This window comes from Papilio polytes, unplaced genomic scaffold (genome assembly GCF_000836215.1).
Source record: "Papilio polytes unplaced genomic scaffold, Ppol_1.0 DF823879.1, whole genome shotgun sequence".
NCBI lineage: Eukaryota > Metazoa > Arthropoda > Insecta > Lepidoptera > Papilionidae > Papilio > Papilio polytes.
In genome coordinates, this window is record NW_013525325.1 from 1,719,799 (window position 1) to 1,745,947 (window position 26,149).

At 32.6% G+C, this 26,149-nt stretch overlaps 1 protein-coding gene across 4 annotated transcripts; it reads right to left on the bottom strand.

Annotated features, from left to right (window-relative positions):
• Positions 1-493: 493 nt before the first annotated feature.
• Positions 494-22,136, bottom strand: LOC106103043 (hexokinase type 2). 4 transcript variants are annotated; one of them, XM_013282688.1, is made up of 9 exons: positions 21,988-22,136; positions 11,597-11,759; positions 10,827-11,008; positions 10,422-10,595; positions 9,189-9,288; positions 8,172-8,361; positions 6,750-6,955; positions 5,253-5,479; positions 494-3,109 (listed from the first exon to the last, which is right to left on the bottom strand). In XM_013282688.1, the coding sequence occupies exons 1-9, from the start codon at positions 22,012-22,014 to the stop codon at positions 3,020-3,022; spliced, it is 1,359 nt and encodes a 452-aa protein (XP_013138142.1). In that variant the 5' UTR covers positions 22,015-22,136; the 3' UTR covers positions 494-3,019. The 4 variants fall into 4 exon arrangements, with proteins under 4 accessions (XP_013138142.1, XP_013138140.1, XP_013138139.1 ...); XM_013282686.1 differs by lacking the exons at positions 9,189-9,288; positions 21,988-22,136 and adding exons at positions 9,825-9,924; positions 16,459-16,722; XM_013282685.1 differs by lacking the exon at positions 21,988-22,136 and adding an exon at positions 16,459-16,717.
• Positions 22,137-26,149: the final 4,013 nt, after the last annotated feature.

The window sequence follows — 26,149 nt, forward strand, 5'->3', positions numbered from 1 at the left end:
TAAATATTAGGTTAAGTTAGTGACAGGCATATATAATATGCACCATTAATGACTGTAAATGATCTAAGAACTATATTTGTAATCTCATAGAACACAACTTTGGTTTAAGAACAACTTGTAATTTCATGCTTTGCAAATGCACTTGTTGAATAAATTAGTTAATCAAAAATCATCTTTTCATTGACCCCTTAAAACATCCATTTTTGATACAAAATATTGAACAGAATAGGTTTATCAAAAATTTAGTTTGCCTTAAAGAAAATATTTACCAAATATAATGTCGGCTGGCGACTGTATTGCAATGGTGCATCGAAGGGGGGAGGTCATGGGGGTCGTGACCGTCGTGTCAATCTCTTTACTTGACCACGACTATGTGACCCCCCTGGCGCCACAGCTGAATCCGCCCTTGCTCTATCGGTAATTTAGGGTGATTTACAAGTTAGTGAAAAAAGGTTGACCAATAAATAAAAGAATTTTATTAACCGGTGTTTATTGTTTGTAAAAATTTGAGCAAAAACAAAAAGATAAAACATTTCAATTTGTACATACAAAAAATATATTTTAGAATAAGTACCACATTTGAATGATGTTGACTTAAGTAAGGAACAGACATTACAAGCCTCTGAAACACTTTATCTAATTACTTTAAAATTTTATTTTGCAACAGTAGTGAATATATGAAAAGATTTTTCTTTAGTCGTAATGTCCATTCCCACCTATTGTTACAAATTTAATATAAATTACAGTGTTAAAATAATTAGTTATTTTAGTTCGATACAACAATTTTGTTATTGAACTTAGAAGTTTACTTTGTTGAATTACCACAACAATTTTATTAAGTAAATTTGAACATAATGTAACCGTAATGTATCCACAAAATAACACCGCATTATTAAAAGCAACACTGTTCGTTACCGAACAACATAGAATTATGAATACATGTTACTTAACATAAAATGCACCTATTTATATAACTAGGAACTATGATGGATGTTATTTATACGATTTATATGCTGGGGCAAAACTATTATAACAAGATTTATAAAATATAACCAATAAATTGCCAATTTTTAAAATTTAAAATTAATATTATCACTATTTCTATATCAAGAATGATTATGGCAGAATACAATTAAGATTTACGTCAGAAACGAATTTTAAAAAAAGAAATATCCAAAACATAAACAATTCTACAATATGTCCTAGTTCTATCACAGTAAAAACATTAAAACACACACTTAAGTCTCCTAGAAAACCAATCAGATTATAAGACTTGTTGGAAATAAGTCGATAATTAAATTGTTTACAATAATTAATACAACTAACGATTAAAATTAATTACAATAGAAACCTGACAATCAAAATGTAATAATTACGTACAGTTGTATTCGCTATTTGATGATCCTTACGTGGAATGATCGAAATAATGATACTAATGAGAGCACTCGGCAGGCGACGACGCCGCGGCTGAGATTCTCGTGTATTGCTGCCGGTACTTGTGGCTGACGTCGTGAACATATCACATCCGACTTAGAAACTAATGTACCAAAATTTTATTACACCATGTCTTGAATCGATATTTTTATGAATTTTAAATCGATTTTAAAACATTTAGAATTCAATAATGCTTCATATCGAAGTCGGATTTAACTGCACATATAACATTTCGAAAATAATAACTATCATATAAAAGTGTAAATCACCATTATAAATAAAAACTATTCAAAAGTTTCACTTTCATTGTTTGTATTATTTTCAAGTACTTTTAACTCTCCTAATTTAAACTACATTACTATATTTCTTCACGACATTTAAACTGCAACTTAAAATAATACAACACAATAAAAATAATTATTCACTGAAAACAAAATATCCCGGGATTTTCTGCGTGCATCCAATGCAAATGTTTGGTGTTTCCCGTTGAACTTATGGTCCAATGGGAAATAAATCCTATTGGACCGATCGGTTCAACAGAAAACACTTTCAAATTTATGTTCAAACTGATTTTTTTTAAATACCTTGTTTCTTTCTGAGGTTCAACTGAGAAAGTTTTAGTTATGTTTCAAAATCAGTCTTCTGATAATAAATTGAAAATAAAATTACTAGTGCCTTTGTTGATTTAACTACAAGAATTTTATGCAACAAAATGTAAGTACGTATTATCAAATTACATATAAGAATTTTCACGCATATCGAAATTTTTAAATTGACACAATTAAAAAAAAGATGTCAACTAATACAAAAGATTTTAAAGTACGTATTTTAATAACAAATTTCAATTAAGTAAGCAATCGTATTTATGAAGTCACGTATTAAGGTCTTTAAAAAAATATAAACGAATAAATTAATAATATTTAAGTAACAGATATATGAATTTTAAAATAAAAATTATATTTCAGTAATCAAATGATTTGACGGTCTCACAGAAATCTAAACGAGCACACAGTACAAGTTACTAACTAATATCTTACTAAAAAATTTTGTAACACGCTCTGGGGCCAGTGAGCTCTCGCTATTCACTGAAAACATTACTTATCCAACTTAAGCCAACATATCGTCACCCTAACATAAGCACGGTAAATTTAAAAACCTTATCCCCTAGTATTTTTTAAAATAATCTAACGCCTATTGAAGTTGATTTTAAAACATTTAGAATATTGTAAGACCAATTACGAATAACATTTGTACACAAAAATGGTTCTTTTCGTTTAATATCTAAATGTATGAAATTTGTCTAATAAATAATTTCATATTAACTATGAATCACAACAAAAAAATACTTCTATTTAATATACCATTATCTATATAAAGTTTAAGGCGAATTGAATATCAGAGTTATCAGGCGTCAGATATTTTGTACTAGCAAGATATCTCACAGCTATATTTACGCGCATTTCATAAAAAATATAAGAAATATAATATCGATGTACTTTGCTGGAGCTATCTTGTGGTATAATGGTGGTGGCGTGTGTGGCGAGTGGTTGCGAGTGGGGGCGAGTGGTGAGATGTGGTGAGAGTGTTACGCGACGCCGAGGCTCTGGCGGCAGGCGACGGCGGCGACCAGCGCAGCGCCACGACCACTACCATCTTCTGATAACATCAAGTCGAACTGAAAAAGAAACATTTTAATTGCAGATAGCTTTTTTAAAATTAACTAGTAGTTAATAGTTTAGGTTAAAGGTATCCAATGAAAGATGTTCGGTAACTAACAATGTCAATATAAACAAGCAAAAATTTAACCCTGATCTGACTTATAGAGGTAAAGAGGTATATAGGTAATCCGAATGCGAAGTTGTAGGGCAAAGTGTACATTATAAAAGGTTTTGGGGAATAAGGAAATTGTAAATGTTTATCCCTTTGTAAAACATTTTCCTGTGCCGTATATATTTTTGCACAAGGTTTATGCCCAATACCTCTCCGTCAGCGGAAATGATAAAAAAATACCTTGACGCATTTTTACAGAATGGGTCGTTACAAATGTCGATTTATGTAAAAACCGAAGGTAAAAACAATGAGCAATATTGTTTTTTTACATTATAGTACCATTTTGAATTTCGTGGACTACGTATATAAAACTAGCTATAGCTCGCGACATCGCCCGCGTGAAATTAAGAAATATAGCCTATGTTACTCACAGATAAATTACTTTTCTAATGGTAAAAGATTTTTTGAAATCGGCCCAGTAGTTTTTACATGAATCGAATACATAAATCCAAAAATCCAAATCCTTTTCCTCTTTATATTAGTAAAGAGGAAACGTAATGTCGCACAATAATATTTGTTTTCTAGCAAAAGTTTGTAGGTATCTGAATATTCTTACCGGTTAGGAACGCGCAAGAAATATAGAGGACTTTGTTTTTGAGTTTGGAATATTAAAATGCGATAAAGTAGACGTTTGAATTGGACTTCGCTCTGAATGCCAAGGATTAAATTCTAGTGACCTCGTAATGCAGTCTCCTTTGTTTGGTTCATAGTGAAACGGCTCACGGTTTATTTCATAATAACAAAGGTCGGGATGAAATATTTAACACACTGCACTATCTATTATTTTTTATCTACGTATTTAGCAATGAAATTATTGTATAAAACTGTGTACACTTAAATTCGTTATATTGTTAGAAATAAAATTAATTTAAAAAATTCTGTATTTTATTTTAAAACTATGTAACAAAAAAAATAGTTAATGTTCATAATTTTATCATTGGTCGTGGATATTACATGATAATACAAACTTCCGCTAGTTAAAGGTTAATTAATAGCTACAACTCTATCTACATAATAAGATAGAAAAGTACACTTTAATAAAAAAGAATAATTTTCATGTGAAGATTAGACAATCGGTTACTAGAGAAAAAATATTAAAGGCCTGTCCCTCCACTGACTGATTGAGGCTCAGATAGTTTAAAAGACAAGTAGAAGTAGACAAAGAGTAAGTATATGTTGGATTGTAATCTGACAATTTACAACAATTGTGAGACAGGCTCTGAATATTTGTATCCTTTCGTATATTGAATTAAAGAAAAACAAACGATATAGACGGAACACGATTGCCGTATTGCGTCATCGGAGGTGTGTACCAAAAGGTTAACGGATCTGATTCTCAATAATAATACTTATTGTATTGTTATTAAGAGATAAATTTAGATTGTGCAATACTTTATCAAATGAACATTGAACTTATTGTTTACAGTATGGGGGCTCGACTTCGATACATTTATCAACAGTGATAGTAATATGCTAAGGAAATATTTGCGACTCTAATCAATTGACGCAAACAAATCTAATACACATTTCGAATTTAAAACTGTTTCAATATATTTTTCGACTATCGTTTTGTAACATTATGGTGGTTTGGACTTTCTAATGTGAATGTTTTTATAGTTGAAATATTTTTACTATAATATACTAATATCAAAAAGAGGAAAGATTTGTATTTTTGTATGTATTGAAATAAGAAAAAAACTACTGGACCGATTTCAAAAATTCTTTCACCATTAAAAAGCTACGGTATCAGCGAGTTTCATAGGCTTTTTTTTATTTCATGTGGCCGAAGTCGCAAGCAACAGCTAGTTATATAATATGATTTGCTTTAAGTTTTATCGTTCTATTGATTACATGTAGGTAAATAATCTGAAATCGCGGATGTCTATGAGCAGTGATATTTGCTATTTTGGCTAGTTTAAGTGGTACAAGTAACGAGAAGGTTAGTTATGAGTGTGAGGAGGGGGTAGGGGGAGGTGATGTGTACTCACGTGTATGCCGGGGCTGACGAGGTGCGAGATCTTTTCGCACATGAGGGTGTGGAAGTGCGGGTGGAAACGGTAGACGGAGCCATCGATGCCGACGGTGACGCGCGGCTCCGCCATCTTGTTGAGCAGCGTGGCGATGCCGGCCGACACGAGGTGCGCCGCGCGCCGCGACACGCTCTCGCACACGTGCCGCACGCCGGCCATGTCCGCCTCGGACGCGTGCGACAGACCTACATGCATTAGCATATCACTTACTAGCTTCCCGTGCGACATTACCCGCATTAAGCAATGAAAATTATATTTCATTCTATACATTTATCAAATTATAGTTTTTAATTTAGTAGTAAATATTAAGTAACGTGTTTAATATAATTGACACGATTTTTAAGAGCGTGTTTGAGTTTCTTAATCAAATTCACATCGGTGATGCAAACCATAAAGTACTGTGTATTTATTTTTATTATAATTCATTATAATTGACGTATCAACATTTAATTGACCTTTATACATGTTTTGCCAATGAAATGTAAATATTTTGTTTAATGAATGAAGTGTGTACAATGATATCAGTATTTTTGTTTTTCATTAGTACGAGTAGTTTGACCTTAAATCCAGTTTTAACTTCATCATACCCGGATTTTTCATTTGTTTTTTATGTAGACATAGACTATAGTAGATTTTCAGAATGTCTTGTGTTATAACAAAATGTGTAGCGGTTCGTGACCAACTGTAAGTGCTTATATTCGCAGATATGTGTTAGATTAGTCAACTGTAGATGGGAAAAATAACACAGGGTTGTGGTTTGACGTAAAAGGATGCGCATTTTACATTTTGCTAATATCTTAAATTTTTTGAGGATCGTTTTGTAATTGCTAGCCTCGAAAAAATTTGAATGGCAGTATACCCGTTGAAACATTATGTCTATTTGAAAAATAAATATTTCTTTACCAATGTGATGTAATAAAGTGCGTATAAGATTACGTTGAAATCATTACGTAATCGTACAGTATTGTTGACGATAGCGTTTCGAAACAAATTCTGTATTGCGCTTAATCAACAAATATGTTAAAACGCGTATTATGCATTATTATTACTATCCAAAACATCTTAACATCACATAAAGCGTTTTAAATACTTTATTTGCACTAGAGTTTAATTACTTTTTTACTGCATTTAGGCCTATCCCACCACTGGCTAATAGACTCAGATAGCTTAAAAATGACGTCACTGTCAGATAAGGTAACATAATCCGATATTGCAACATATATTTTACATGTTGCATTGTTATCTGAAAATTTACAATTTTGTGGGACAGGCCCTTGAAATACAATTTCCGAAATATCTTATTTTATTGATATTTTTTTTTATTCGATATCTTACTGATTTAACATGTAAATTCTTAATTGGAACGAATTGTATGTTGAACCGTAAAATATTATTACTGTGTTAATAAGAGATGTTTGTTTTAGTTTTCCGATAAAAGAGTATTTTATATCTTACCCAGTTCTTCAAGCACTTCCATACAGCTGGTGTAGTCTCCCAGCTTGTCTGATTCAATCTCAGAGACATATTTGGTATAGAAGCTGCCTCTCTCGAACAGCAGCTCAGAGCCCTGTCCTCCGAACAGCAGACCCATGCGTGTGAACTTCACCAGCGCCAGACGGACCAGCTCGCCCATATACATGCCGGATATCATCTTCTCTTGGCTGAAATCATTACCTCACTATACATCCTCACCTGGGTTTGACTAAATTAAGTTAGGGGTAGTACTAGTAAACCATGCTGGACTTATAGGTTGAGTTTAAACATATCTTTGAATTTTTTTACAGTCATGCATATTTTTGATGTATTCCATCACCGTAAGTACATCGGGTGTACATCAACTTTTGAAATCCAACATCGGTTGGTGAGATTCAAACGAATTTGAAATCCAACGAGAACGAATTCGAAATACCCAGAATCAAAACCATCGATCATTTTCAATCTTATCAAAATCAATTCGCGTTAATTGTCATGTTATTTCAATAATCTAGTAATTTTAAGTACTAAATGGAAACACACTTTTTTAACTCATACATTTCACTAGTTTTATCATATCTGAAGCTAGTATCTATTTGTCCTTAAAGTCATGATTAACAACAATAGTTTTGCAATGCTAATTTGATTAAAAAAAAACATTTAAACGTATTTGGGCTCTTTTATGCATTTTTATCGGAAATTAACTAAAAGGCCTATATAATGCTGATATTTAATTGCTCATATGTATTTTTTTAAACTATTCTAATAAAGGAAACTTATTCTTTAAAATTTACAATAATTGCTTAGTATTACGCTGATAAATTATAACGGTGTTTGTGAATAAAATTAAATTTAGCATACATATCGTAAAAATTAACAACTACTTTTAATTCATCAGTTTAAACTGAACAGTCGATCTGTTGAGTTGTACATGTGTAACCGAAACAGACCTGTACAATTTAACTGATAGTTAATCTGTCGTGTACGTTTCTGTAAAGTTAAAAACATAATTGAACTGTGCAATTTTTTTTGTTTGTCAGTTAAAGTGATTTGTTTAATCACTGTTATCATTACTATTGCAGACATTCTCGGTGTAGTCAATTACGATAAGCAATCTTATCATCAGCAAATTTTTGCTAAGATGACGCACTAAATGATGAAATACATTGTAGAATCTTTGCCATATAATATGACAATGCAATAAACATGAAAAGGGTGTGGGATAAGAAACTGTCTATGATCAATTTACTTAAAGAGTACTGCCTTGTAGGATTGCCGCAACACTATATGGGCATAGACGTCCCTTCCCTATCTGACAGCTGTCAATGTCATTCAGACGTATTGGAATAGCGGGAGATCCTGGCATAGTAGGTCTGAGTGTTTAATCACGCTAGAATCACTTACATTTGTTTCCCAGGGTTGATGGAGTTAACATCGACCTCTCTGTCGAACTCCGTACGCACGAAGTCTAACGAGCCGTCGTCACCGAAGGCGCCCCACTCCGTGTTGATGAGCAGCTCCGACTTGCCCGGCTCGCCGTCAAATAACTCACAATTCTCCGTTTTCTCAACATAACACGCGTTACTGCCGGTACCTACATACAATAATATATTTTTCTGTACATAGAAATAACTCAGAAACTACTGGGCTGATTTCAAAAATTCTTTCACCATTAGGAAGGTAATTTATCTGTGGGTAATTTTTTTTTAACTTCGTATAATAACAACAACAATAAGATTTGGTTTCTTATGAGATCAAGACGAAACTAGTTACATCTGTTATAGGATTACTTTAAGAATTTCAAATCTCTAAATCGGATCATAGTGAGTAGGTTTCAGAGTTTTCTAAATTACATTGAAGATATGACAAAATAGCAATAACATGCAGCATGCAATAAAAAGGTTACATATGAATAAAATTGTTAACATATGTATGAGTTTTTAAAGTGATGAATACATAATGAAGGAAGAAAAGGATTTATCTATTTGCGTAAAAATTATAAAACTACTTGCGACAAAGATTGTTAGTTATTTAATAGTTTACAAGACTTAAACGGTGACTACTCATTTTATAATTATAGTCATGTTTATACCATATATTAAAATACGAGATTATTTCATAAATCACTATAAATAAAGATCTTACAAAAGAAGTGTTCTTCACTTGTTATTTTACAATTTAAGGAGAACAAAATACATAAAGCATAATATTTTTAAAGGATATTTCAAACGAAAATGGTACTTACCACAGTCACAATAAGGACTAGTGAAAATAGACATACGATATGTTCGATTTCAAAGGTTACATAATCAAATGAAATTTTAAAATGTTATCTTACACCTCGTATGATGAAACGATAGATTAACGTGGACAAGCAAGTTAAGTGCACACAAAAACCGACATAATCAATTATAGACCTACCAACAATGAGTCCTATTTTGCAGTTGTGATTTTTCCACGCACAAGACATCAATGTGCCCGTTGTGTCATTGAGTATAGCGCATATATCGATCTGTACGTCCTACAAGAGTGAGAAAACATGCGGTTTTAATAAGAAATAGTCGTTATTCCAGTCCCTACGATATGACACACCCGCGATATGTTGATGATGATCATAGAGGAATTCAATATGGAAGCAAATCATGTTCAAAAATCGTATCCATATTTAGCTTTCTACTTTTTAATATAAAAAAATACATGAACATTTAAATAAGAAATAGATTAAAAATATAGGTAAATATACCTTATTTAATCATACGATAATAAAAAAACGACGTATTGTTATTTTATTTTCTTTATAAATCGAATTGATTGCGATTACTACTAGCGAAGTTAACTCTATAAAAACGATACATTTCAAGAACAAATATTTCAAGGTTAAAATCGTAAAACCAGTTGGATATTTAAATTTCTAAGAAACAAGAGAGATTTATTAGAAAAAAAATGTTTTTAAACATGATATGCTTTGCTTAAAATTGAAAACCTCTATTGGCTCTCATATCGGCTCCATATAACATGCCTTATGCTAGAAGAGAGCGACTATCATCGTCAACTCACCGATTATAATTCCTATGCGACAATAGGGGTCCTTATGCGCACACGACATAAGAGCCCCGCTTGCATCGTTAAGAATGCCCATCACGGACAACGAAAGATCCTGCAAAAATTTCGACCCCCTTATTTCCAAAATGTCCATATTATGTATCAAGAAAAGATAAAAATTCCATTACGAAAGTGATTCTTTGAGAAAACAACATTAAAGTTTCATAGGTTACAAATAAATATTTCGCTCAGTTTATTTAAAGGCACTGAAATCTACGTACCATTCCTGACATTAATATTTTAAATAGATTGCTTCTGGTAATGGAATAATTCGTAGATATTAGGGCCTATACAAGAATACTAAATAATTGATCTTCAACTACCCGGCGGTTAATTCGGCTTTCCAATAAATCAAATACCAGGTATAGAAATATTCAAATATCTTAGCGGCTCGAAACACAATGTTAGGGCAAGGCGGGCACAACGGCCCACAGATAACTTAGAGCCTTTGAGATATTTGACATGACCTTTACTATGTAATGAACACATCAAATGCTACTACGTTTTTTTAAGTTAATGACACTGGAGGTGTTAAGAACAAGTTAAACGTACCCCTCGTCTCGCTATAGCATCTTTAAGGCCTTGAACAACGTCTTCTCCGACCACACCACTGCATGAGAATCCTTTGGTCCAGCGCTGGAGGATTCCTTTAGTCAGCCCAAGCTGCTTTAGCGGGAAGCTGAATGTGAAACCCAGGGCTAGGCGCTCCTCGTACACGTTGTGTTCCTTAAAAATAATAGTAAAATGCTACAATACACGGGACAACTGTCTAGTCTAGTGTTAATTAGATATGAAAATTACTACTAAAAAGATTATTCTGATGGTAACTGAACGAGATTACTGGCTGGAGATGATAACGGAGTATAGGCAATTATATTCAATTAAATTTAAAAAAATGACGATCAAAAATTAACTTAAAATATGAAAATATTATTTTAAGTATTACTGAGTGTTTACCTTCATAAAATTAGCCAGACATTCAGCGATGTGATCAAACAGCGCCACACCAGTACCGGTCATTATGTGGTTGGGTATGGCGTAAATCTTCGACTGCATATCAAAGTGATTCTCACCAAGGTTTATTATTAAAACTCTAAAATTTGTACCACCTAAATCTAACGCCAAAAATTTACCTCGTTCTGAAAAGAAATCAATATACGATATAGTGATTATCGATAGAAAAACGTTCCGAAAAGTAACCTTATAAGAAAATATGTCATAATTAACAAAAAAATAGTTTTAAAGTAATTTTGTACGTTAGTCGAATATGTATAGTAAACCAACGTACTAAAGCTTGAGATTATTCTTCTCACAAAAATCGAATTAAAAAAATTTTAGACAGACCATTTCTACTTGATAACGGTACAAAATAAAAGAAAAAAAATATGTAGGTATTATAACAAATAATGCACAGTTGCCACAAACGTAAATTTTCCTCCTAAAGCATATTATTATCCACCTCATTCTTGCAATGACTAAACAAAACTGTAGATTGTTCTATCTAGTATTTCTTTTTTGTATTTTCATGATTACTATATTTATGGGTGTGTGTCTATTGTGCATTTCCAGTAATAAAGTATAAAATTTGCTAAAAAAAAGTATGCGTATTTTGATAAAGATAATGTAATATTTATTTGGTCTCATTTTCAAGTAGGCCTCGGCGGGCAGGAAGTCGTAAATATTTCCGAGGTCGTTGTGAAATTAGTTGTTCATTTATACGAAATTACCTTTGCCATTTGGTAAATCCTGTATATATGTTATCCAGCATTTGACGATGGATGTGGCGTGACTGTCTTTGCCGAGTCCTTTGAGCAGATCGTTGTGTAGTCTGCTCATTATCTCCCTGATCTGTTTATCCGTGAGGTGAAAGACCTCGCATTCTTCGCGGATCTGTGTAATCAGAAAATAATGGTTACCATTTTAATATTATGGATGGTTTACATATTCAAGGTTTCAAAAAATGAAATTCATTAAAAAGCAACTACTAACATTTCGCGAATTAATTGAAATATTTGTAATACATTTCTATAATTATTTTATTTATTATTACAGTGAAACCAATTGGTCAATCGACAGTTAAGGTTGAGTAAAAGGAAGGTTAAAGTAACAGTTTTGTCTTTGTAAAAACATGTTAATTAAATCGAAATTGTTGTTTCATTAGCAAGGTATATAGCATGTTAATTAAATTGGCCGAAAAATTATTTGAACTCTAGTTTTCTCACTTTACTTACAGAATGTATGTAAACATTTTTAGGTTGCCGACGGTTGGTATATAACGAGAAGAACAAATACATAATAAGAATGTTAAGACAGTCTAAACAAATGCAATTTCCTTGCGGATAAACTAGCCATAGCGGGCAAATCGTCTATTATCGCGTACGAGTTCTGAAGGTCAAAGCGGTCATTACAAACTCTCTACTACACATTGCTTATGGTTGCTTTCCCATCAATATTAAACCGGCAAACACTTGAAGAAAAAATTATGTAACAATACGTTATAAAGTACTCACCTGTGGTAAATTATTAACAGCCATACCCATTTTGATTTTTGGATTAAAAAAAAATGATACGTGTTTTATATACGCAACACGTTTTGTCGTGTACAACGCGAGCACGACTAACCGAATCAACTACAAAATGAGGAATACGAAAAGAGCGGCGTTGCGCTGACCGTCGCACTCGAACGTGTTTCAAACTGAACTGACTAATGCGCATGTTTCATTCATAATAAACTGTTGTCATCCCTCTCATATGCACCGGCAAGGTATGTGCAAGAGTAGCGTAGCTAGTGACTCTAACTAAAATAACGGAATTATATTAGAATATCTCATCTATCGTTTCTATTAACCTTTCTAATAAGAATTTGCTTTCTGTAATTTTAAGGTACAGTTGTTATGAATTTTTGGGTACTACAGATTGAAGTATATCAGTACGTAATCCGTATCTGTAGTTCAGGCGCGCCTCTTGGTGTATGGATGTGATTGGCTGACGCGTGGGCTTGTTTCTGACGTCAGTAGAATTCCTCGAGCTCGAGTCGACGTTTTCTATATTTACAATTGCATCGGTGTGGGGCCAAATAATGATGTATTGTTTTCCGACTTTAAAATGTTTTATCGACACGAACCTGCATATTATTTGTTTGAAAATTTAAAAATAAACCGATTGGATTTTCGCAATGATCAGAAGACACAATTTTTTATTTATGCATTGAGTTGCAGTGTTACAAGTGCCAGTAAAAGAAAGAGGAGTTTTCAATTTTCAAATATGAAACATACTTTTTCACCGAGGACTTGATTACATTAGACATAATACTTTAATTAAAAAGGGCCTTCCCATCAATTTGTAAATTGTCTGATAACAATCGAACGTGTAAAAAATGTGATGGAAATATCGGGTTTTGTTCCCTTATATGGAAATGACGTCGTTTTTGAGCTATCTGAGCCTCTACCAGCCAGTGGTGGGATAGGCCCTAAAAATTGAATTTTTATATCCATTTGTTACGTCAACATGTAGTCTAAATTCAGTAAACGTGAGCAGGAAATTGTCTATTTTAATTACGTAAAACATTGAACGCTGGTAAGAATTTTCGTAAGTAAACGTGCCGGCGCAGGTTACTCGGTATGCATTATGCACGGGAAACCAGTCAGACCATACTGAGTTAGACAGGATGCAATGACCTGTGACGTCAAGGCCAGCATGTCATTTACTCCAAGAATCAATGCGGCATAAGTCTGTATTACTTATCTAGTTTGGCTGTCCTAGGAAATAGCTAATTGACTTCGCATACTTTAAAACATTGTAATTGTAATCGAATCCAAGAGATGCAAAAACAGGATAAACTGACATCGAAAAAGTCGAGGTTCTTACTAATTCATCTGTGTTTGTATTAACAAAGCCAGAATATTGGCTCGATGTGCTGATGCCACAACCCTTAATAAAACTAGAATAGTGATCGTGTTTTAAAATGTACAAACGTAAAAATTATTGTAATGCAAGTAGGTGGGTACCAATTGAATTTTAATCATTTATTGCGCAATAACAGAAAATCAATATCAATAAAGTTTATGGTCTGTATCGATAGAAACTACCTCTGTTTGTGAATCAGAAATGGCGATATGCAAAGTTTTATTTTCGTACAACTCGTGCGGAGGACTAACGCACTTCGGAACACTTTCTTGGCATTGTTCCTTGTACGTGTTGTTTATTTTCGTTCGTCTCGTGATAGCGACGATATTTAAAAATTTACACAACCAAAACCTTTACTTTCAAAATCGATCACTTCATTATCTTAATCTATGTTTGTTGTTAATTTCTTTGTCAGTGCTGCTAGTTAAAAGCTACAAACTCTCCCTGCGTGTTTACTTTAATATGGAGATTCTCAAAACTTTTTATCTCGTGGAAATCTACCAAAATTTGGCTAGCTTCAGTGAACCTTACGCCACTCAATTATATCTTCAACTTGTGGATTCTCTGCCTTATTTTCGTTAATCGTGCACCTTTGGCAGATGTTTGAGAACCACTTTAGTAATCACTGCTTCAAATATACTTCATCTTACTTCTTACTTATATTATAAATGCGAAAGTTTAGATGGATGGGTTGGATGTAGCCTAAACCACTGAACGGATCTCTATGAAATTTGGCATAGATGTAGAGGATAGCCTGGAAGAACACATAGGCTACTAACTTTTTTTTTAATTCTGCACGGACGCAGTCGCGGGCGTATTCTAGTACTATAATACATAAGACATACATAAATCGTTGTGACGTTAATGAAAGTTCTAAGGTCTACAGACGTTGAAAGTAGTGTTTGATGAAAATATTCACAAGGTTACTGTTTTTAATAAATGATTGTATAGATTGAAAACACTAAACTAAATCAGTGTTTAAACGGCTTTAAACTTCAAGAAAGTATTGATAATAAAGGTATTAAAACTGCTTATGTTTACAGCAGGAAAACGTACGCATTAACCTGGGATTCCCCACAACCACAATAACCAAACAACGAAGACAAAATATAATACTATTTCGAAGTCCTACGTAGATCCTAAATATGACGTGCGTGTTTTTTAAACTTAAAGTGTTGTTTATGTACGTTGTCTAATAAACTTAATACAATTAAGTAAACGCAAATGTTTCTACCTTCAATTAATTGCAAAATCTAAAGATTATAAAAATTTAATTCGTGAAATAGCAGACATTTCCGAAATCTATTGTCAGCAGACAGAATTATCGCACTACTTTAAGTTCGAGTATGTAGATAAAAACAGCGAATCGCTTTTTAGATATCGTTTATTTGCGTGCATTCACTGATAAATCACTATCTCTATAGGCAATCAATTATAAACTTTCCATTGCAATTATTGCTAAGAGGATGAGGTTAATAAAAGAATGAGAATGATTATTGGATAAAAGTGTCTTCTCTCGTTTATCTTTTAGGTAAAATGATGGAGCACATAGATTTATAAGCTATAGATGCCTAGGATAGAGGTGAGAATTTCCCAATAAGAGGTTTCCGGAGGTCGTGGAAGGAAATTGCGTCAGTGTTGTCATTTACAATACGTTTGAATATCGAACCCAGATTAGACAAACTTGTATGAAACAATCTACGTATAGATTGACCAGCATATCGTTTATTTAAGACTGTCTTTTTCAGAATCGTTTAATATTTATCTCTTAGTGTAGATTATAACATTGCTAAGACGTAAAATTAAGAGTAACGCTTACTAGTCAACATTTTTTTTGATATATAATAATTACAATGCAGTAAACAAGTTTTTTTAGTTTGTAACAAAACAAACTATAAGCGATATCTACATCGTGCAATAGATCTTTGCGCTTCACAACTTATTTATTTAAATACTTTTATTACAACATGGATAAAGTCATGATTTCTGTATTAATATCAGTAAAAACGTGGTTGTTAAATTATCAAATCGTTTAAACCACTGGTTATATCCAGTTTAAATGTATTATGTCGTTTTTGACATAACGAATTATACTAGGTTAAAGCGAGTTTCCGTGTAGGTATTTGTTTATTTTAATTTTGAAATGTCAAACTTCCAATCTGTGGACATTGTTTGGATTTCAAAATGCCATATTATTTACTAGGAAATGGTTTTGGTTAATATAAAAAATATCGTCTGTCATCCTCTAACCTTAATTTAACGTGGCCCTATGGATTTCAGAACATAGAGATTTGTAGTTACAAGCATACTTGACTGATTGACATCGTGTTGTGCCATTTCATTCAAGTGTATTTTATTTTTAGATAAAATGGAGGTACTTTGAAAACAAATTACTAAATCACCAATATTGGACATTGATTGGATTAAAATGTTTCTAATTGCAAAGTTATTATCATTATATGTATAAATTTGGTCAATCATTGATCGCATTGGCATAATTACATTAGAGAAGTTAGCGTATATTCAAGGTAGCAGACATAATGTGTGTGATTTACACCTTTGTGTGAATTACTACATTTATAACAATATAATGTATGTTAAGATATAACTAACTTCTGTTGGAAATTTTTCGTAAACCTACTAGATACTAGTTTTAGCAAATATTTGATATTACGATACTCACGATGTCTCTCGCTTGACGCATATCGATTCGTCTTGTTGGTCGCGACGACCGAGATAACAGATGATGAACAAGTAGCGTCGGCGTCCACAGGGTGCTGTCATAAATTCCACCTGGCAAAGACACGGCCGATATCCGCATTCACACGAATACCGGTATATCCGAGACCGTTTGATCGTGTACAAGTGAAAGGAACCGATTAACGTGCGGCGGCGCGGCGTCGGGCACTTGCACGGCGAGCACAGGGTCACCTTGAGACGACGCGGTCGCGGCGCATGTGCACCACACCCTCCGCTCCGGCCGCTACCCGCCTCGCGCCCCGCGCCCCGCGGCCCTTACGCCATGTGACGTCACGCCCGGCCCCCGAACCGAAACGGGCGCGGCGCGACGCGATCTTGCCGTTCACGTGATGGCCTTCACGCAATCCCCGTTCAAATAACGCAACAGCTGTAAATGACTTATGAAATGCACCGATTGAAATACCTATACTTACTTTCAAATTATTTTTAAATCTTTAAAGTATGCTAGAAGTGCCCACGTTAATTTAAAACTAAGTACTTACAAGAAGAGCTACTAATGTCAAATAAAGTAGGTAGTATTGTATTATTTGTGTCCTACCTCACGAATCTTACCAATATTGTAAATGCGAAAGTTTAGATAGATTGATAGATAGATGGATGTTTATTAGAGTTTGTAGCGTAAACTGTAGAACGGATCTCGGTGAAATTTGTCATAGATGGAGATAATAGTCTAACACATAGATATACATTTGTTTTAAATAATCGTGCACAGACGAAGTCGCGGGCAAAAACTCGTGCATAATAAAATGTCTTGCAGGTAGGTGATTTTAGTTTCATCTTTTAATTTATTTTAAGGATCAAAAACTACAACTTAACATTCAGTGAATAGGAAATTCAGCCAACCGCATATATTACTATTACTAGTTCTCGCCCGCGACTCCGTCCGCGTGGAATTAAAAACCAAAGGCGAGTAGTTTATGTGTTCTTCCAGATTGTCTACGTCTATGCCAAAATTCATCGAAATCCGTTCATCAGTTGAGGCTACAAACTCGAACATCCCTCCATTCATCTACACTTTCGCATTTATAATATTAGTATGATTAAACGATTTCAAGTTAATAATCATTGCTATAGTATTGTGACACGAGATACAGTATATTTTGCGTAGTCACAGAGGCTTTGGCTTCTAAGAAAAGGTTACTTGCAGCCAAACGTTCGAGTATATTTGGATTGGGTGAAGTGAGGTGTGTCACTGCCGACGTGCCTCTGTACATGTTTTGTGATGCCTGATACCGTGCACGTGTACCGTAACCAAATAAGACTTACACAACGTTTCTTTAAATACGTGCTTTCATTTTATTTCTTACCTTACATTTTAAACTACGATTAAACTCAATATCGTTGCTGTTTTAACCTTGTACCAATTTTACATAGTTATTGTTCTACAACCCAACCGGTTTAGGTGGAAAATCGATAATTCTCTTTCCTTTTAATCCATTACGAATTGAAATATAACGTTGTTTTTATTTCAAACAATACAAAAGAAAGTAATCAATAGATTACACTCAAATTTTGCGATGTCAGTCCAATACAGTGACAAAAACAGAGAAAGTTGAGTTCTGGCATGTCCAGACAGTAGACAGTCTAGATATGGCCTGCGTTAATAAATATAACGAAGTTATCGAAGTCGTACAAAAACGTAGATACGGCATTTGCGTTTATTTTTCATGAAATAACAAACATCATTTTAGTTTAAAAATACTAAATTAAAAAAACCATGTGTGATGAAATGTCGAACCAAGGAGTCATTTTACAAATGAATTCGTTCGTAATACGAATTTCCAATTTGTTTTTGCAAATTATTTTCGGACGGCATTCTCAGTTTGTCGGTGACATAAAATATTGGAAATAAAAACTTCTGCATCTTGTTCTTGGGTTCCTGCTACAATTTTTCTTTCTATATATTGTGGAGGCATTTTATTAGTACAATTTACCTCATAGTCCGCAACGGTACGGTAATTGATTGTTATCAAATTATGAGTTTATTAGTTGATTAAACTATTGTTGCCAATAATATAAACCCTATCATAAAAAGATAAATAATTATTACTCATCGATGTCACATTCGGGGCTTTACTAAAGTGCTTTGTCCTTTCACTAATTTGTATTTAAAACCAACCAATCTAATATAAAAATAATCGTGTATTCCCATCTCAATAGTAAGTATACACCAACAATAGGTTATTCTTAATTTTATTTTCATTACGTTCTAAGTCGACTTTATAAGATGACGTAACAACATAGGTAAAGATTTATGCGTTCCTCTTTCTCTTATAACTTTTTCTTTGAAGAAATATTATTATGCATTTATCTAGAAAATGGAATGAGTCACAACAAAGTTACTGAAAGGACGTTAATATAATTATAATAACGTAATTAAATTAAACAAAAGTTCCCGCCTCCCGTCAGAATGGCGCGCTTATATAATACGTCAGAATGACATTGACAGATGTCAGATAGGGACGAACGTATATGCCAATAATCTAGTGTTGCGCCAATCCTCCAGAACAGTAAGTACTGATTTTTTCTTAACACTACGATTTATCTATACGGATTAAATATTGGTTATGTTGCGTGTAACATTGAATACTGAGTTAAACATAAGCGACTTATACAGGAAACTACGTAAGGGAAACTGTTGGGTGCATTATAGCCCTTGCTAAAGGTCACTACTCACTACGAAATAAAATAATCACGAGTAAACGTCATAGTCCGTGATTCATTTGGGTTTAAATGCACTAAATTATTTGTCCTGCGAATTAGATTGTTATTGACGTAAGCGCATATGCGTCTTAAACATATAAATTGTCCTGTAAATCCAATTGTCTCTATCAACTTTAATAAATTCTGAGAATCATGAGTCGTACCGCAGATAATACAATGCTATATTCTGTGTGTGCAAGTGTGTGTACAACTTGTGTGCAACTAGTGTGCAATATTGTATGTAAACTGAGATGTGCGTTCTGTGAATGAGATCATCTCAATCAATTCTAATTTATTATCCGATCCACGTTCTTATGTTCTGTATATTTCATAGCAACATATACATAAATCTCTTATCTATATTATTATAATAAAGCGTAAACTCACACTTCTTTGTTGCCTAAGATGTCAGCAATTACAGCATATTTTTTAACAATTATTTTTTAATAAACAGCCCTACACTTACGTCACGCTTTAGGCTATATATTTTCTCGACATTAAACTTAGGGGTAAACATTTTGGATAAAAACCCTAATGTGGAAAAGAGACCATAAGTTGTTACCATCATCAAGAAAGCAAGATTGCCGAGGTTTGTCATGTCATGTCATTTTGACATTTGCTATTGACAATTTGTCAAATGTAAACAATAAAATTAAATTTACAGCTACTCATTCATATTTTACGTGGACACGGTGACATGAACGGAAACCGGCGTAAAATTAAAAAACCCGCCCTTTTGCTCGAGGGGTAAGTTGACCTAAAGTTATAGTTACCTAAACTATTTTCTTTACTACTTTTTTTTTCGAAGTAAAATACCTAAATAGTTGTGTAAATTCAAAGTGCATTCACCTTTTATGACATACGTTTTTACATGTAATAAAATTGTAGAATACGCGTATTCATCATTACGTTTTATTTAATTTGTCCAATATAATATTTACCTGATGCTAACATAAGTCTATATGAGCACGTGATTTTTTTCTACATAGAGATATCACGTGTCAATGAAGGTAACAAAATAGTAGATGAATGATTCATGAAATTATTTACGTTAATGCATTTATTTGCGACTGCGATTGTTGTTTATTTTTTTTATTATAACAAACACGATTGTTTTTTTTTTAAAATTGACAATTACATTGTGAATTAGTGGTTTATGCACTTTACTATCTAAATTTTATTATTATCTACCATTATATTATATAATATTTACCATTCATTCAGGTTTATTCACAGTGTTATCTATTTCCATATAATTATGTTAGTTCTATCGTGGTTGGAGATTTTTAAAAATAAATAATCTAAACTACAATATTTGTAAAAAAAAAGTTACAACGTACGTAATGAGCAGACCATATTGAACGCCTCGAAACATTACAATTTCCTCAAGCTATCTGGGGATTTACGGTTCTAGTTTACACGTGCGTAATGCATACTGAAGTAAATACGAAGTAGGGTAACCATGATCGATAAAAAACATTGTAAAAAAAGAAAACAGTTTTAATGAGTTCATATCAAAGATAAGCAGTTAAAATTAAAAAATGATAATAGATATAAAGTGTCAATTGTCAGGAAAACACGATATACCAGCATTTACAACACAAGGTATTTCGAAAGGTTATGGACATTCACAACAGGCAAGCAATGAAGACACCACAATAACCTTGTAATATAGGTATTTTTTATAATAAATTGCTGGTAATTTATGAAAATCTTAAAGAACGTAATTACGTGTAAACATAACGGATTTTCAAGGGCAATATTCAAAAACGAAAAACAAACATTGTAAGTTACAATTTGTAACTGGTTCAAGCACATCGAAAATTCCCTTTACTCTTGACAATTTTATATTTCTCATACCTTTGGTATTAGTGTTTTCTTTGAACGAGGTTGCATACATTTCAAACTAGGACAAATCCAAGACAGGCCAGTCGTGCCGCCACCCTATAAAAACGTGTGCTCAAGAGTTTTTAATTTGTTACATTCTCATTATTGACAGTTCGCGTGTCTGTGTGTTTTAATTCAGACAATACGTTGAAAAAAAATGTCGTGTGTTACTTATTATCTATAATTATCATCACAATTACATTTATTTTATTTTTTATATACAGTTGCTTTTTCATTTTTTATTACTTAACTAGATAGAATTAATCGAAATGTGTCGTTTTCTTGAATTACACTAATTTTAAAAATACGATTGTAAATATATTTTTTTATAAATAAATTAAATTTAAACATTATAATATAATGCTTGTGTTTAAACTGTGATCTGATAAAGGCTTTAATGTTGTAATAAAAATTTATATTGCACTGCGCTGTAATTGATTAATAGATTTTTTTTAAATACTTAGGTAAAATATTTTCGTGCTAGCGTTTACTGCTGTACTTCGTAGTTTTTAATTTTTATAATTTTTATTACATGTTATACAAACAGTTAGCAATATTTTCTTATTTAGAGGTCATTGTCAACATCTTACATAACTTATACATGCAAAGAAAAACAAACGGCTCGAAGAAAACATTACATAACATATTGACGATTAAAATGACGATGTTAGTATTATTCAAACATTAGTTCGTAAGTCCACTGTCAAAACAAATGTACAAAAATAGATTTTTGTCTCTGTTTATGTTTAGAAGAATAGGATCCCTCCTATTATTCTTCATGTCCTCCCGGAGAACATTTTTCGTACATGTGCTTCAGCAGTCACACTCGGGATTAAATGTATATATCGATGTAAATATTTACCTTGCTATTAACCAAGTCCTTTGACATCTTGATACACGTCGACCGAAGCACTTCTTATCACAAACAGTAAAGAAATGTCCTCACTATTAAGGCACCACGTCTTTTGTATGAATTGCCTACAATAAAATCCTTTATCTCTGCACCACTATATAATCTTTATCTAAATTGAGACCGGAATTGCCGCGGCCACGTTCATATCAAGAATTATAATTGTAATATTATCCTCGAGATGTTATTATATAAAGAGGTTTTATAACAATAATAGGAATTCACTTTTATGATGCGATAACGCCGTTTTGTTCGCACGAGGTGGTATAAACTGAAAGAGAACTTTATTCGTTAGGTAACACGCATTGGACGCTTGGCTCAAGCACTAGATAATATTGGATGATGCCCAACTATACTCTGGTACTGAATGTTACATTACAATTAATGAAATTAAAAAAATATATTTATAAACAAACCAAGAAAAACAACAATAACTCGTAATTGTCTGAAGCGGAAATGTTAATTTTAAATTCTTATTATTTTTTAATTTAATTATTTGACAATAAAACGGCATTACCATAGAAAGGAGACGGAAAAAGGAAACTATTTAATAATGACACATTTTGTTCTTACCGCGGGAAAATATAAAAAAAAACTTGTAACTCAGCTCGCGACTTGAATTATAATGAATAGGAACTTCTAGTTGTTGCACTAATTAAAGCACGACCTTTTCCTTGAGGTCGGCCACTATCATATGATAACATAGGGCTTAACTCTCTGATCCATGTATAATAAGCACAATTTAATTGCAGAGGAGATAGCTGTAGAAAACAGTAACATTTTCTACAATTTACCGAGAATATTTACTGCGGAAATATATGGCACTAATTGCTTTACGTTCACATTTGGATTTTGTTAAAAGTTACATTAACTTTCTAGACATCAAACATTTTTAGTACAAATGTTTTAGTAATGGACGATTAAAATACAAATAAATCATACTAATATTATAAAAGACGGCTCAACAGATGTCGATATTTTGTAGAGATGAACAAAAACACATGGGATACTAGGGACTTATAGGGCGAAAGATAGTCATTTATAAATTATTTCAAAAGTTATTTACCTTACTGCATTTTTCCTATAATCTTCTATGCGATTTATGGTATCTATTTTATTATTCAGTGTTGCCATCTAAAATAAAATCCACCCAAAATATGTTATTTTCTTTTATGTTTCCAAAATGACTGTAACTCGCATCAATGTATTACTGTTATGTTTAACATCATGTTTCGATTTTATTATTCAAAGAAACGATATTATATCTCTCAAAATCTAGATTAAAGATAACCAGTGAAAATACGTAACTAATATCAAAAATCTAGTTAAACTTTTTGTCCATGTTTAATGTTAGCAACATACAATTTTTAATATCAGGCTGTTCTCTTTGTAACTTGTTTTTTTTTATACATCAGTCATAACTCGACAATTTAGCCAGTCACATAACCAGCAAAGACTACCAGGTAAGACTGCAAGATAACAATTAAGAAAGAAATGTTGTTAAGGGCGATTATGACGGCAAAAATCCTTTAAGAATTCGGTACTTAATATTATTATAATATATTTATTTATTATATCTTAGTTTTAGTCCGCGACGCCGTGTGCGTAGGGATTTTAAAAGCAAAAGTTAGTAGCTTATGTGTTTTTCCAGACCGTCCTCTACGTCTATATCAAATTTCATCAGTCATTCAGCCGTTTGGGGTTGAAACTTTAACACCCATCAATCCATCTACACTTTCGCATTTATAATATTAATAAGATTTTAAATAATGTAGGGAACCATTGTAAGCACTGCGTTTCGATATTATCTCAGTCGTATACACAGTACTATATAACTTAGTTAGTGGTATAAAACAAATCGTCGGTATAATTTATGACGCAGCAATAAACAGTTATATTTGCCCTAACTATCTAAATATATTTATGGTTTAACTGCACATATAAATTTATTAAATGGTAATAGATGCTACAATATCAGAGTGGTAATGGCCTACAACAAAAGATTGAATTATCAATAGTTTGCAGCATTCCATCGTCAACTTGTCCTTATCCCTACGGAGGGTCTGCACAATATGTCTTCTTCCATACATTTCTATCAGCCGTCACATCTAAATCCACTCACTTCTTAAGCATATCCTCTTTCACACAATCCATCCATATTTTCTGCGGTCTTCCTTTGTAGCTATGGACATTCAATCTTAACACTTTTTGGTTTATATCCCATTGTCTTCTCGCATAACATGTCCATACCACGCTAACCTTTTGCTTCTCAATTTCTCCACCACTAGCACTATTTTCAAACTTCGTCTATAACTTTATCCATTCTTGTCACACCACACATTCCCAAAGTTACCTGCATTGCCTTAGATTAAAATTCAATTTAGTTATCTATACTAGCATTATAAAAAGAAAAGATTTGAATTTTTGTATGTATTTTTCAATATTAAAAAGCTACGTTATCAATGAGTAACATAGTTTATGTTATTATTTTTTTTTCTTCAAACAAATAATTGTAAAGCACAATTTTGTATTTTCTTCTATTACATATATTAGCTAATGATTTTTGTGTAATAATGCTAGAAGTAGAAGGTTTAATAAGCCGCAGAATTTTTCGCGGTTGACAGCACCTATCGAGTTACCTCATAGTTGGTTTACACTACCGGATAACTTGTATAAAAACACATTGCTATTTCTCTTATTTTCTATGATAAGACAAAGATAGCAATACATTGCTGTATAGGTATTGCAGTGTAAATTCACAGCTTATATCTGATGCCTTGTTTTTTAACGAAGTATGTGTCATTCATTTATATGGCGCTTATTCATCTATACTATTATAATAAAGCTTAAACACACACTTCTTTGTTGCCTAAGATGTCAGTAATTACAGCATATTTTTGAATATTTCTTTTGTTAATAAAGAGCCCCACACTTGCGTCACTCTTTAGGCTATATATTTTCACGTCGTTAAACTTAGAGGTAAATTTTTTGGATAAAAACCCTAATGTGGGAAACAGACCATAAGTTGCTGCCAACATCAAGGAAGCAAGGTTGCCGTGGTTTGTCATCATCTCATGTTATTTTGACATTTGCAATTGATAATTTAACACATGTAAACAATAAAATAATTTTATGCTGATAAAATCGCACAGAAGGAGCTAGTCGAGAATAAAGTTACAGATTATAAAAATAACCTATTCAGGGTATTACAATATTTAAATAGCATGAATTAAAAATACCTACATTTTAGCTTAAATATACGTCAACCCTTTTTCACTGTAACACTTTTCACAAATCACGGTTATTATAAGACTATTACTAGTTAGACTGGAGAAATGTGATCTTAACCTAATAAATAGTGAAGTATTATAGCGAAAATAGTGTTGTGATAAATATTAATTGTGAAAAGTATAACTACGTTGATGTGCATATGTTATTCAGCGGTCAGAACTAAAAGACGTGGGTAAGACAGTATATGTTTTGGAGACGGACTGGCTTTAGGTAATTATAGCACACTTCAGTTAGTTACCGAGAATTGATAATTCGATAGTATTTAAAAGCAAAGAATGAAAACAGAAATTGACACGTCTAAAGTTTTTTGAATAGATTCTTACATAATTAAGAAGACATAGGTTATCTAGAGGACGCTATAAGCTTTATTGACAAGTATTGTTTTTATTTTACGTTGTTCGTATTTTTCTAACATTGTAAGCGGAAAAATCATTATTTATCGCAGTAGGTGTGTCATTATGCGACAATTACGTATTGTTTGATGCCCGATATTGTGTTCACATGTGAATCCCCTTTTTCTCAATGAAACTATGTATAACTTTAAAATGTTATTGATAATAGCAGCGCTGTTTTAAAAGACGAAAACCGATTCATTCGTATTTTTAGAAACATCCGAATCTAATGAAATGTTACGCTTTAATATTACTAAGTCTAAAGGTCATAATAGAATTTATATATATTTGAACATATCGAGGTACCAAAACATTTGTCAGACCTAAAGGGAAGTCCATACATTTAAATCTCTATTCTAAAAGATTTTGCAGCAATTAATTTGTCAAATTATGTCAAGTGAATAAACGAACAGCAGAATACATGCATATAA

What these genes read in the sequence shown, in the direction of transcription:
- LOC106103043 (XM_013282686.1), bottom strand. Translation starts at nt 16,596, where the DNA reads ATGCGGATATCGGCCGTGTCTTTGCCAGGTGGAATTTATGACAGCACC. An exon ending in ATCAACCCTGGGAAACAAAT is followed by an intron (nt 6,956 to 8,171) that starts GTAAGTGATTCT and finishes TAATGATTTCAG; the next exon opens with CCAAGAGAAGATGATATCCG. An exon ending in TCGTCAGCCCCGGCATACAC is followed by an intron (nt 3,110 to 5,252) that starts GTGAGTACACAT and finishes TTTCTTTTTCAG; the next exon opens with TTCGACTTGATGTTATCAGA.